Source organism: Cavia porcellus, unplaced genomic scaffold (genome assembly GCF_034190915.1).
Source record: "Cavia porcellus strain 051 isolate PalLab524CR breed Dunkin Hartley unplaced genomic scaffold, mCavPor4.1 scaffold_4, whole genome shotgun sequence".
Classification (NCBI taxonomy): Eukaryota; Metazoa; Chordata; class Mammalia; order Rodentia; family Caviidae; genus Cavia; species Cavia porcellus.
Genome location: NW_026947487.1, coordinates 88,185,031 through 88,200,214, shown reverse-complemented (window position 1 = coordinate 88,200,214; position 15,184 = coordinate 88,185,031). Strand labels below are relative to the sequence as shown.

At 32.8% G+C, this 15,184-nt stretch overlaps 1 protein-coding gene across 5 annotated transcripts in view; it reads left to right on the top strand.

The window, feature by feature from the left end:
- Positions 1-15,184, top strand: part of Cdh8 (cadherin 8) — a 337,933-nt gene that overhangs the window by 263,317 nt on the left and 59,432 nt on the right. For all 5 annotated transcript variants that reach the window (XM_063247432.1, XM_063247433.1, XM_063247434.1 and 2 more), the window contains exon 9: positions 4,790-4,911. In XM_063247432.1, coding sequence (XP_063103502.1) covers positions 4,790-4,911 — 122 coding nt within the window. The remainder of the gene's footprint in view (positions 1-4,789; positions 4,912-15,184) is intronic.

Sequence of the window (15,184 nt, the reverse complement as noted above, 5' to 3'; positions counted from 1 at the left end):
CCCCCAGAGAATGTTAGCTTTTCTCACATAGCTCAGAATATAGACACATATTGCCATGCACACTTAAATTCTATTGATATCTTAAAATAGGAATTAAACTCCAACCCAAAAAGCCAAGATGGACTCTAGAACCTTCTGCAAATAACATCGCACTGTTTAGCAGCTCATAATATTGAGAAGAGGCGGAGGTGGTAGTCAGGTTTCCTTGGCTCACCTCCCCTAGCATAAAACCATCAGCCATGACAGAAGTGATCAAAACTCAGTATCCTCAACGGCATCTTGCTCCAGGAAGTTCCAAGAGCTGACACTGGGTAGAATAAGCCATCCCACTTCTCCTTACCACTAGAAACTGGTATTATAATAGAATGTTAATATCCTTCTCCTCCCTTGTGTGCGTAGATAGTTCTGAAGTAGTGCAGAAGGCTCAGTTTGCTCTCCATTGTGCTAATCTATAGTGAGTTTTCTATCTTGCTAAACTGTGCAGATAGATTAGTAAGCAGATCTTGTTACATATATGACAGTCTCCTTCTTCATATTTTCAGTATCCTTTATTAAACATTTTTTCTTTACTTGTTACACCCTTAAGACTTTTTCAAGAGATGTTTGAAATAATTCTTACTACTTTTTCTTAGTCTTTGACATTTGTCATATTGTCACACCATAAATCTAAACAAATAAAAACCATATATAAAACCAAAAAGAATTCAAAAAATCAAAGAAAAGCAACCAACAAATAAATATTTATTGTGTTAAAAATCTTCCCACCGCCTTAAAAATGTGGCATTGGCTAAATCTTGATGCATAACAAGGAATTCAATAATTATAGAAGAGAAGAATAGAGTTGTTCTTAGTGTGATTTAACTGCCCACTTTCTTTTGCAAGGAAAGTTAAACTATAGAAACTCTGATGATCTGAATGTTTTCCTAACATATCTATGTCACAGTAGGAAGAGTTTAGAATTACTTTTCATTCCAGAGGAAAAGTACTATAAAATGGCAAATGGAAAACAAAAATATCTTCGTATTTATTTCAGGACTAGAAGGCCACGGACAAGGGCCTGGTTCTATGTCTGGCAACAAGCATCCAGATGACAGAGTTGGAAAAGGAGCGGGAGGAAAACGAGGAGGGAAAAAGAACACCTAAAAAGATGCTTAATGCAATGGAATAAGACATCAGTTCAGCACATTTTAGTACCTATTAGGTACAAAATTAAATTGAATTTAGGTTAAACATAATATGTAAAAAGCATATTGTGAGTATTTTCTAGCTATGAAACACACATTATACCTTCAGTTTTGAGATTCCCATAAAACACACTATAGTACTAAACAAAAATGTGCAATGTGCCCATTGCTCATTACACGTAAAGTAATTATTTGCTTGTAGAGGATGCTGAAACTAATAAAATATGGTTTATTGGAAGATGTTGTTAGAAGCTTCATTCATCATCTTTTAACAACATTAATAGTCAGCTCCCTGATTCCACCATGATTCTAAAAAGAACTTGATATTACTTTTTCAGGTCTTTGCAGTAAATGCCACCCTGGACCTGATATTATACAGGAGAAAAAAGTACTTAACTTAATGTTATTATTTTATCCCCCCCCCAAAGAGGTTCATGGAGCTTTCCTGTCTTTGATGCTTGAATTTTGCTTCTTGCATTCCTCTAAAATTAGAAGATATTTGCAGCTTACAGCAACTGCAATAATCAAAATGAGTGAAAAATTAAAACATGGGCTTTCATATAATTATCATTTTATTAAATAGGGGGGAATATGTATATATCCAAGTTTATGTGTGTACATACCCATGTATGTGTACAATATTAGAGAAAGAAAATTTAATGGATATCATATTGATAGACTTGGCCTAGCCAACCATTGTTTTTGAAACTTATCCAATAAGTTTAGTGTTTTCTTCTCTTCAGAAGCAACAAAATACTGTGTAGAGAAGGATAGAATTTTCTTACCTTATGTTTTCCATTTTTTAGACTGTATATTCATTTTTCAGTTTATTCTACTGTGCAATTTATTTTGTCTGTGTTGACAACGGTTTCTTAACTGAATGTTTAATATAAAGTTATATAATAGAAATTTTCTATAGTTATTTACATAAACAAGAATCATTATATAACGGGAAAAATGCATAATGCAGAAACAAATGAGAAAGCAACAGTTCTTCCAATGAAATACAGAGAGTTGCAGAAGAAATATAATCAATGAAAGGAATTTTCTGGGAAGAAATACTATGTGTGGCATAGGTGTATAATGATACATTGTCTATGGAAAGATTTTAAATTATGAGTATAATTTTCAAAATATTAGTAGTGCAGTCTATTATATATCTTGCCTGATACTTGGAATCAATCTTCTAATATTGAGCACCCTTGAGATAATTATGTATAACAAACATATAAACACTTGAGAAAAAGGTAATAATTGGTTGTATGTATGTATATATATATATATATGTATGTATATATATGTATGTATACATATGTATGCATATGACTTCCTCTGTATTATCTTATTTTGAAATTAGATCATATTTGAAAGTCCAACATTGCATTTCTGTGTTAGATATTAATTTAATAATAGTGAAAGCAAGCATCGCTATTCACATTTAGACTAAAGGAATTCCATTATCAATTTTATTTCTACTTGGTGAAGATTAAATAAGACATGACTTTTTTGATATATTTTGCCCACCACAGACACATAGACACTTAATATGCATGGTATCATTTATACTGAAAGACTCCAAAGACATTAGATACAATGCCCTTGAATATGTGCTCAGTATTATGAGAGAACCTTTATTTTTGTTATATAGTGTTCATAATAAGTCCAAAAATAACGTGCTAAATTCTTGATTTTTCATTTCCTTTGGGATAAAATGAGCTTACACAACTTGCTAAGGATTATGTAGGTGGTGGAAAGCAAAGACAAGGCTCCTAATTTTGTTTATTGAATACCCTTCACTTTATTTTCCAAGTGTTGCTTTTAAACATATAGTCAGAGCAGAAATTAGATATAAACTTTTAAGGACTTAAACATAGTGTTATTAAATTTAACCTTTGCACAGTTTTGTTGAGTGGAAAGCGTAAAACATCAGCTCTTTGTCTTAGAGACAGGTTACATGCCTCGCAAAATTTTCATTCTCTCAAAGCTAGGAGGGGTGCATATTTTCTCTCTGAATGAAAAAGGAGTCGTTTGTTAGACATAAAACAGCAAAAGGAAAAAGGTGTAACTTGTGAGACATTTAATGTTGTCATATTGATTTTATAGAAGTGGACTTTAGTCCATCACTAAAGTGACTGATTAAGCTACTCACAGTTAACTTCGAATGTTAGAAATTAGCAAGAGGAATTAATTAAATTCAAATCCTAAAGTATGTGCACCAGGGTTAAATAGCCTGAAATGGGTAGCATGGCTATAATTTTTCTTTGTGTTCTCTAGAGGTTATTTTTGCATGTAATAAGACATACAAAAATTTCTGAAAGTATCTGAAGGTGTTTAGAGATCCGAACTTAAATCAATTGTCAAAATAAAGAGATTGATACAGCAAGTGCAAGTCAGCTAGTATTCAAAAGCTAAACAGTTTTTCCCTCTCGGCTTACTTATACATATTCAGTGCCACAGAAACAATGATAAATAATTGAGCATCTCTGATGCATTCTGTATAATATACAACAGATCAAGATTATTACATACAGTTGGGCGTGGTGGCACAAACCTGTAATCCCAGCACTGGGGAGCCTGAGGCAGGCCTAGTCTGTATAGAGATTTTTAGGGCAGCCTGGAAAAAGAAAAATAAAAACAAGAAAAGATTACTACATAATACAGTCAGAGTCATATTGTCTATATAATAAAGGAGTATTGATGGTATAGTTGAAGTCAGCATTAATGGATCAAATCCGTGTGTATGTGTGCATATATAGATACATAGATATAGACAGTTAAATATTACTTTTTTCAACATTAAAGACCTGTGAATTAGGATATACATTGAATTTCTACTATAAGAATTAACCTAAGAGATTAGATTATTACCAACTACAATAATGAAAATATTAATGAAAATGAAAAGACTCAAATAACTTGGACTTTCCTCATCTGGAATTACCCCAAAATGAATTGTAAAAGATCCTTAAACTTACTAATCTTATGCGATTTCCCACCTTTAATTTTATCTCTGTTGTGATTATTAAGATCTCGTTCTCAACAAGTGACTTGGTTCTGGCCTTACAGTGGGTTTTCAGTGTTCATTTCTAGATAGCAATATCCATCTAGATAGCAATATGCCTGTATCCGCATCCATATTTGTCTGTCTTTATCTCTATCTCTCTCTATAGATATCTAGATATATCTATACATATTCACATACATATATTCAGGTATAGGTAATTAGCCAAACAATATTTCAAAATTGATTTTCTACCAAAACAGGCAAATATATGAATCCTTGTTGCCTACAATACTTGTTCTTTTAAATATTGAGATTAACCAATAATGCAAACTTTGCTTCATCAGGGAAATCTTTTGTAATTTATTTAGGATATGGTCTTTTTCAAGCGAAACACCAGCAAACTGTGTTTGAAATAATAATTGGGCAAATTTAAAGTAGTCAAACACTTGATATACTTCCTTAATGAGTGGTCAGACTCCATAATCACCATGTTGAGATCATCCTAATTAAGGGAAATGAAAATAGATACAGAGAAGGAAAGTTGAGTTGCACGTAAAAGTGTAATGCCCTCGATGCTGATGTTATTTTTTCCTTCCCATAGGGAACCACAGTCAGATATCACGAGTGCCTGTTGCTATTAAAGTCCTGGATGTCAATGACAACGCCCCTGAATTCGCATCCGAATATGAGGCATTTTTATGTGAAAATGGAAAACCCGGCCAAGTAAATATCTCCATGTTGTTAATGCTGAATATGTTTGTATTCCACTGTCTCATATTTAATTAACCTGCATTATAGTGCGCATTTACATCGTTCACGATTTTCCAAGTCACAGGCAAGAAACACATCCAAATGGAAACAAAAAGGAAATAGTTTTCCTTCTCAGATGTTCATTCTCTTCCTATTTTTGTGCATACTGGCTCCTAAAAGTTGAAAAACCTACTGCGCCATGAACCCAGAGCCAAATCACTATCTAAAAATGTATTTGGGTATGCATGATAACTGGAGATCGACTTAGAGAGAGAGAGAGATAGAGAGCCTCAATTTTAACCTTCCAATGACGAGGAGACACTGAAAACCTCAGGGGACGGGAGTTTTCTCTTTCTGTCAAACATGTGAATAGCACAAAATAGTGAACCCCAAGAAGGAAAGTTATGGGGTGTGAATACTGAGATCTGTACATATGTAGATATATTTAGTTAAACACGAGTTGAGTGATATCTGTTAGCAATGCCTGAAAAATATCTAATAATTGTGTGATGATGGGGCATTTCTTTTCACCTGCCTCATATAGCATAGATAAAGATAATAGAGACAAAAACAAAACAATCAATAGAAAGAAAAAGTGATGGAAAGAAGGAAAGCAGGATGGAAGAAAGCAAATAAAGAAGGAATGAAGAGTAGAAGAAATGAAGGAAAGGAAGAAGAAAATAGGGAGGGAAGGAAGGAGAAAGGAAGAGGAAGGTTGGGAGGAAGAGGAGAAGAGAAGGGATAGAGAGAAAGAGGAAGGAAATGAAAGGAGAGCCTGGGAAGGAGGAAATGCAAAAGTAAGAACCTGCTATACTCTGAATGTCAAAATGGAAACAGTCTATGTAAAATTCTACAAAATCACAATGTAATAGAATTTTTCTAACAAGGTGCCAAAGTTACTGTATGTTTAAAACATTATCATTTTTCAACTTCCTACTTTATTTCTGGATGGTGACATTTTAATTTAAATAAACAGCAGCTGACAGCATGACATTGGAGTTGTTAATCCAACTATTCTTGTGCCTCATGTGGGTGTTAAGAATTAAACTCACTATTTGCCAAGCAACTTACCTGACAAAAGTCAGGGTTTTTTGTTTTTCTCTAAAGAAAGGAATAACACTGTAGCTCTATGTTTTTTATGGAATTATGATAAAAGATGAATGTATTGCCTGCCCATAAAGCTATAGGCATTTCCCCCACACTACTCTACACATGTGAAAGATAAGCATCATTTGCATCATTTGCAAAATATGATACATCACCCCTACATCATGAGCATCATTTGCAAAATATGATACATCACCCCTACAAAATGAAGCTATAGTCTAATCATAAAATTCATTAATTTTAAGCATCTAGATATCATGATCTCATCAAAACTTTAAGTTTTAGAAAGCATATATTTTTATTTACATAACACTCCACATTAGCACAAATATTTCTTAATTTTATCATAAAGTATTGCCCTCTGTCAACTGTATTGGCAGGTGCTTATGCTACTGAGCTAAATCCCCGGGCCTCAACAGTATTTTTTGAACATCCTCAATTGTAATCCTTTGAGAATGGCAATGTATGTGTCTAATATATATATATATATATATATATATATATATATATATATTAGTTTGATCAAAATACAAAAATTCAGCAGGTCAGTTTCAAGGACAGACAGTTGCATGGGGCAGGAAGCCAATCACATGCATAAACTAGCCTTTGATAACCTACAGAATGTGTAAAATACTTGAGAATTTAAGTGAATCTTCATTACTCATGCAGGACACATCACAGAAATTCAGAGAATCAATGACATTGATATTTCACCAACTCAACATTAGCTTCACTTGTTATATTGACAAGCATGCTTCTTGGATGTCTAGCAATCTGAAGGTTATATCTTGTGGATTTTGACTGTTTCCAAGGCTTTAATGATTTCTCAGCAGATCTTCTTATCTTTAGAATAATTACATTGTTTCTCACTTTTTTTCTGCAAGATCAAAATAAAAAATATCAATGCTTCGTTTTATGATTTTTGCAAATCAAAATGAATGACTCATTCTGTGCAGAAATATGTATTCATTATGGGTGTGTCCACCACACACTGTTGAATGACATTTGTGGACATATAACTGGCTGGTTTAGGCATATATAGTTGTGTAGTTGAATTTCCTGAATTATCTGAACTCTATGTCAGCCATAATTCACATTTGATCCTAAGGCATTCCCAGGTCATTTTTAATGTTAAGAATGTAATTTCTATATATAATATTCTCTAAAACTTGTATTTGTTATTCACACCAAATAGTGCTCACTTACATAAATTTGACATTGAGACATTTTTAATCATCTCTCGTAGTTTTGCTCGATGGTTGACTCACTTTGGAATTAGAAACTTCGTTCTCAGATGATCATGCTGTCATGAAAAATAAATGTCAAAAACTGAATTAGCATGAAATTCATCTTTATCTCAATTTTTTTTTTTTACAATTAATGTCTGCTTCATAATAGCCTCAGGAAAGGAGGGTAGGTGACATTCAAATGTTTCGTTCACCTGGAAGGTGTGGATTTAAGGTTAAATACAAAGGGAATCAGCTTGCTAGGTGCAAATGGGTATCTTTAGCAATAATCAAGGGCAACCACCAGAAAATTCCATCTGCATAAATTGTTAAGATGTTGAAAGCATTCAGATAAATACAGAGAACCCATTGCAATTTGTTCTTTTCCACAGAATTGAACACACCTAAACATAGTCGGAATTCAAAATAAAGAGAACAGACTGACCCCTTTGTTCATAAAACATGTGTGTTAAAAGAGGAACAAGTTCACTTTGAAAGCAGAACTTGTTTCTACCATCTTGTCATGATTGTGAAAAAAAAAAAAAAAAAAAAAAAGATAAAGGCGCTTGAATTTGTGCCATGAAGAGAGTAGCAATCACCAACACAGGAAAATTAAAACTACAATTTCAAAATCAACCAGAGATAATTTGGATTAGAATTCTCTAAATAATCCTGCTGCTACATAAGTAAACAACATATTTTGTTGGTGATCATAGTTAATTCCATTTAGCAACTTTTGAGTTGATTGAAAAAATTTGTCTTAAATCAAAGATACTAGATTGTGTACAGTTTTAGACTCTGATATATTTCTGATATAGTCAACTACAAATTACTTGGTTCTCTGTTTAATAAGTTTAGAGAAAATGCTCTCTGTTTATACCACTCTGTTGTCTAAAGTAAAATGGGAGGGTGACATGATCATTCCAAAATTAGCAAAGTTACGTCTGGCAGACATAATACCGTGCTAGGTTTTGTCAGTAAGTTAACCATACAGTCGCTGTGTGTACCACAGCTTGGCTCGGACCAGAAGATTTAATTATATGTACCAGCTAAGAATCAGGCTTTCATCAAAATAGAACATTTTGACAAATATATAATTAAACTATAAATGATAAATTTGCAAGAAAATGATTCAAACATTCACGAAAGAAGAGGTGAGGGGAAACAGAGATATTTCAATGAAAACACATGTCAATGTAGGGCAAGTTTTACTGGGGAAAGAAAACTTCAAGTACTGGAAATGACTGAGCTGGGGATGAACCAGATTCTGTCTGAATGGAATGGTAATCTGACTGGACAGGTGGAGGTAACAGGTAGCACATATGGAGAAACCAGTATCTGCTTTCAGTATGCTTGACATCATCATATTCAAAACCATACTTGAAAGAAGACTGGAGAGCAGCGGGGGCCAGTGGCAGCTTCCAGAGCTCCTCTCAATGACTTAACTCCTCATCAAGATGTTATTTGGGATAACACTATTCAGTGGTGATTGTAGAACACCGAATTAGCGAAACTGGCTTCAGATAATTCATCAACCCAGGAGACTGAATTGACAGTTGTCTTTCTAGGTGAGTCAAAGTCTGTTGTTTTACCTCAGAAAACTTGAAAATTAGACGACAGCCTGCTCGGGAGCTTCTTTCTTTCAAAGGCATTTTCTCCTATAACTACGGATGCTGAGTTTACTGGGAGCTTTAGCACTATCTGTACCAGCTGTAATCTGCCCTGTAATCTCATATAATTATGTCTGACTTGGAAGAAGCACAAACTAATAATCTATTGTTTTACCTCCTGGAATCTCATCTTTTTATCTCAGCCAACACTGTAACAACAAAAGGTTTGTTTATTATGGGACTATTCCAGCTCAAAAAAAAAAAAAAAATATGGTCACTCATATTTCTTAGTGATATGAATCAGGTTTACGTTGGAAATGTATAAGATATTTTCAAAATCTTAAAACTCTATTTTAGTTCATTTCATTTAGCCATAACAAATATTTCAAAATTAATTTTGAGGCATTAGGCATTACCATGGAAACAATTGTTTTACTCATAGGCATCAAGTATACATGTTAACCTCCTTGATTTAAAAAAAAAAAACTGTTCATTTACTTATTGAACATTATTTATTATGTATCTACAAGATTCTAATCATTGTAAGACAACCTGGGGGAGCAGCATGAAAGGTAAAATAGAATGTTCTGATGAAGCTTAATGAGGAACAGAGATTAGGAAAAGAATAGAATAAATAAAAAATATAAGTAAAAAATTTAAAAGCTGAGTTGAAATAAACATGAAAGAAGCTAGAATGAAGAAAATGCAAGGAAATAATGCTGTTGTCAGAGAAAGTTACATTTTACATATGTCTCATTTAAGCTGAAGCTGGAAAAATTAAAAGAGACTAGGCATAAAAGGAGACTTGTCAGCAGGATCAGCACCTGCAAAGACTCTGAGGCAGGAAGACATTGGTCTGGTGGAAGAATTAAAGAATCTCTGGCTAGAGTGTAATAAGCAAACAGGAGATTGGTCAGAAATAATTTCGTGTCCAATATAAATCCGCACACGTGGGCACGTGTACACACACGCATGCGGGCTCCAATATGATCATGTAGCAATGTCGGAAGATTATTTAAAGTGACTGTGCCTGCAAAAGATAAAGGTAACCTGGTCTAGGGTGCTGGCCCGAGGGATAAAGAGAAGACATTTAGGAAGCTGCTGACTGGTCTAAATTCAATAACATACAGACATTTAACATATGCAATATGATAAAAATGTGGTGCATGTTTAAATAAAAAGAAGAGATTTCAGTAAAAGATGAGTAACAATTAATCCCTCCCCAAACCACCCCATCCCCTAAAAAACTTCTCTCTCTTCAAACACACTTATCTCATTATTCCTGCCAATTTCTGAAGGAGTTCTGAAAGTTCTCTTTGGTGAGTCTCAGTTTGAGACTCGGTATGAATGTTTTTAATCAACTCAAAGTTTTACCTCTTAAGATTGTTTTGATTTTGAGTAAGAGGTAGAAAACGCATGGTGAAAAATCCTACATAAAGGGAATGAGGACAAACTGTAAATTTTGCCAGCTTAATTTTCCTTTAGTGATGCTAAGCACTAGCATTTGTCACATTTCTGATCACAGATCATAAAGGTACTCAGGAATGTAAACTGTCAGAACAGCTTCAGAAAGGGATAAGGTTGAAAGGAAAAATGTGTTCACAGTGAGGGGTAGAGTTTGAAGGGATTCATTGTAATGCATCTCTTACTAGAATAAGATTTTATAGTCAACCATTTATGGTATATTTTGACTACACCTTGGACTATCAACACCAGCATTCTGAGTGCTGGATACAAAGACTGAGTCTGAAAAACAGTGCAGGTTTTTACCTACAACCATGACTGGTAGCTACTTTTTAAGATCTCATAACGCTTTTCAAGGAAGCAAAACCTGGAAATTCCATTGCCTGTGTGACATATTTTGACAAAAATAACCATAGGAATAAAATAAAAAAGGAGTGTTAGCTGAAAAGAGAGAAATTCAAGCCCTTAACATGTGGCATACTTTACTCAAAATCATTTCCTACAACCCTAAATGAAAAAAAAAAAAAAAAAAAAAAAAAAAAATATATATATATATATATATATATATATATATATACACGAAGTAGAGATAATTATCCCTTGGTAAATAAGAGCAGTGGATGGGTTTTTTATTTTTTTAATTTCTATTTCAGTTTCTGTGGGCCTTTTTCTAATAAATATGAAGCAATAAAATTAAATTATAGTATTTTATAACTGTTGTGAAACAATAAATATGGGAGATTTAATTTTAACTTTCCTGCCAGCAGGCATCTTTAATGATCTATCTGCATACACAAGAGAGCATAAGGATTGATTTTAAAACCTATAAAATTCATGCCTCAATAAAATGCATAAAATACCATTTTGGGTGGAGTTAGAAATGGTAAATTAATAAAATACATGAAATAATACTTAAATAAACCATAAAAAGCACATTACATTTCAACATACATACAACAAACTGAAGATATTCTGTAAAATAACCATAAGTGTAAGGGTATGTAATATACATGGAGCATAAAAAAATTAAAACTTGGGTTTCATCTTGAAGATATTTCACTACACTTATGAATATATATTTTAGTAAGTTTACAAAAATATGCAAAAATTTGAAAACATCTGGAATACACATTTCTGATTCCTATCATTTCATATAAGGACCACTCATACATTGTGTTTGTTAGGTTTCATTGTTATTGTTATATATGAATGACCTAGTTTGAAAGAACATACTATAAATGATTCCTGAATGGGTCGTAAAACAGTGAATGATCTATAATCCTATATTGGAATAGCTCTTCTTATGATGATTTATATGTATTTTAACTTTCATGGACAAAGTTATAAAGAATTGATACTTTTTCTTCCCCATATGAATATTTGGACTCTTTTTTTTATTCTTTTTTTCAAATTCACTGGATCAACATACAGAAACACATGGTATCTAAACCTTTTAGGAAGATTTTACTTATAGGCTCTGAAAGAGTTCTGAAACACTCATGTGAGTATAAATTTTACATATCTTATTCTGGTCCCTAATCTAATTGGCACAGATAATTCACAGAGAAAATTGTGTAAGAGTCTTAGATTTAAAAGTCTAAGATTTAAAAGTCTTAGATAATCACAGATTGGTATATTCTTTAGTTTTTGACCTCTGAATTATTGAATTAGAGTTAGTATGGGAGACAATGGATACACAGAAATACTTGGCTGTATTTGTTCTTAAGTGCCAGGATGAGAAGCACACTTTTTTAGAAAGTCAAACTGACCCTAAGTAGAAGCTTTATGACTGAGCTATGTGCTAAGCACTTAAATTGGATGCAATTTAGTACCAGTGAGGCTGACAGATTCCTGGAAAAGCAAAGAAATGAATAGTAATAGTACTATAACCCCAAAGTTATATAGAAACAACACTTTCACAAAGAGGTTGAAAAAAACGCTTCCAGAAAATTAAGACTTGGTAAAGCTTTAAAGGTTAAGATTTCTAAAAGAAAGTTTCCAAGAAAGTGTTTGTGGTGACATAAATATATGAAGAGATTTGGGGTGGTGGTGGTGGTGGTGGTGGTGGTGGTGGTGGTGGTGTGTGTGTGTGTGTGTGTGTGTGTGTGTGTGTGTGTGTGTGTATTTCACCCAATGAGGTTAAGAATCCTTGAATTAAACAAACACACAGTTTTCTGTTTGTTCTGATGACCTGTAAGATTCCCTTACATTTGTAAGTACACATTAATTTCCAGAAGTGTTAAATGACATTTGATCTTTATCAAGCTTAGTTTATTATAAAAATCTTTCAAGTTTCTCCAGACAAAGTTATAGAAATAGTGGTAGATCAGATTCAGTTGGAAAAACAGTTCTGAGATAGAAACAATAGATAACATTTTCAGCATAGGTAGTAAAATTTGTATTCTAAATATGATATTCTTGTGAAGTAAGAGAGTAAAAAGTAGAAAAGACGGTAAACTGAAAAAAGAGTTGATATCGCTAAGCTGTTCTGTGAAATGTGGATTTTATCATGCTAGCAGAAGTGGGTTACTGAAGGATTCATAAAGCAGGGCATATGATTATTTTTAACATTGTGAAACTTAATTGATGTATACATGAGGTATTCAGAGATATGCACAGAAATACAGGAAGTAAAATAATATAGAAAATTCTAACCTGGTATATAGTAACAGTATCCTTTTTTTGTATTATTTTACTACAATTTACTGTCAAAACTAAAGGGAGAGAATGATTCTATACAAAAAATTTTGGAGGTTTTAAAATGGGTATAAGAGGTTACAAGTGCCAAGTGTACACATAGAAGACTGAAGTCTTAATTTAGAATTTAAAGACATATAGAAATTTCTGTGCTTTCTCTTGTCTTATTCCCTAGATTAGACTTCAAAGATACATACTTTAAATGATCATCTAGTATATCTAATTCTTAGAACAAGATGTGACATGTAAGAAAAAGTGACATGGAAAAACACATTGAGTAGGTAGTAAAAAAATCTTGAAAATGACTGGATTACCATTGCAAATTATTTAAAATATCCTGACAATATCTTTCAAATGGACATGGATTGTGATTAGACTTGAAATATTGTGTACAGTTTTGAAGTAATTGATGATAACTGACATTGCTTAGAGTTAACATTAGTTTTATAACTCAATTTTTCTTGGATGCATAGTTTCTTTTTCTTGTAAACGTAGTTCTACCCCTTTCAAGATTTAACTCTCAACATATTTTGATTTGTTTTATTTGGCTATGCACATCATATGTAAAACCATGGACTTGGCCCTCATACGTATATGTGCATATGTAGCTTTATATGATGTCACATTCATGTTAACAGATGAGAGCCATGTGAAACTCACTTATGGATGGATGACCTATTGCTTTTGAAATTGAAAGTACTGCTCTACAAAACACACATTAGTGTGTCAGGAAAACTAATATTGATAAACTAGCAATAATAGATGAAAATAGAAAATAAAAAAAAAATACATGACCTCTTCTGCACAACCATGACTTCCCATTCTTTTACTGATTGATTTTATGTCATCATTCAATTTGCATCATTTCTGGAGGATTTCATGAAAAGTTGAGCTTTACCTGAGAAGCTGGGCATGTTTCAATTGCAGATTCCTGGTTTGCTGTCATTGTCAATTTCTCCTGGAAAACAGAGATATATTCCTGAGGTTGTTAAAACTATTTAAATTTTTGCAGCAGAATTGTCCTCTCTCATGTTGTCCATGCTTAGAGAGAACTATGATTTCCACTGTTCCTTTGGTAGTGAGTCCTATCCATCAGAATAAATCAGTCTTATACTGCTGAAACTACGAATATGCAAAAACAAGACAGATGAGTCATGCGTGGTCGCCAAAACATTGAAATTTTAAGCCAAAACTGATATAAAGACATACACTGAAAGTATGATATTTCCAATACTTTCAGGCAAACTGCCATATTTGAGAGAAGAGAGTTTGTAAGTAGGGAATTGGAATGATACAAGGTATTTGATGCACTACAGTTTTCAGTTTCTCAAAGCTTAATCTTCACATCGGGAGGATTAGCAATGCTGTTAAAATATGTCTGCCATCATATATATATATATATATATATATATATATATATATATATATATTCCATCCATTAATTCATTAGTCCAGTGCTTATTGAATAGATGCTATGTGCAAAATATTGTTCTAAGAGCAGTGATGGGGGAAATCTCATAGATTGTCTTGCTGACACCTAAGAATGAATCAATGAATCTTATCTACGAGAACTCATGACATTGTTCTAATAGATCCCATGACACTATTATGCTTGTTAACAGATCAGATAATCAGAAATGTATTGTTTACTGATTGTTTGCCTGTTAAAAGTTATTAGTGGGCCAAGAAGGGACTACTATTACTAAATATATTTTAGTTAATTAACCCAAAATAAAGTATAATAAATAGTCTTTGTTTAAACAACTGGATTTGGATATAGAATTATGGATAACTTATGAACAAAATTTCATTATAAAGTCAAAGTCAGGGTATTTAATTCTCACTTTTCAGTGTTATGCCTTAGAAAGTTTGTTTTTAAATCCATGGTTTCAAAAACAGTGGCTGTTCCCAACAAAATTCAAAATTCAAGCATATATTTGAAAGTATTCCTGACACTACAGACGTCTTTTTTCTTCATATATATATATATATATATATATATATATATATATATATGCTTTTAGCTTCCTTTGAAGTTGAGTAAGTTTTGTATTAAATAATTAAGCATTCGACTTTCAGCTGCATCCTAACGCCATCAATAGAAAGGGCAATGCTTATACTGAAGTTTAGAAACATAATGTT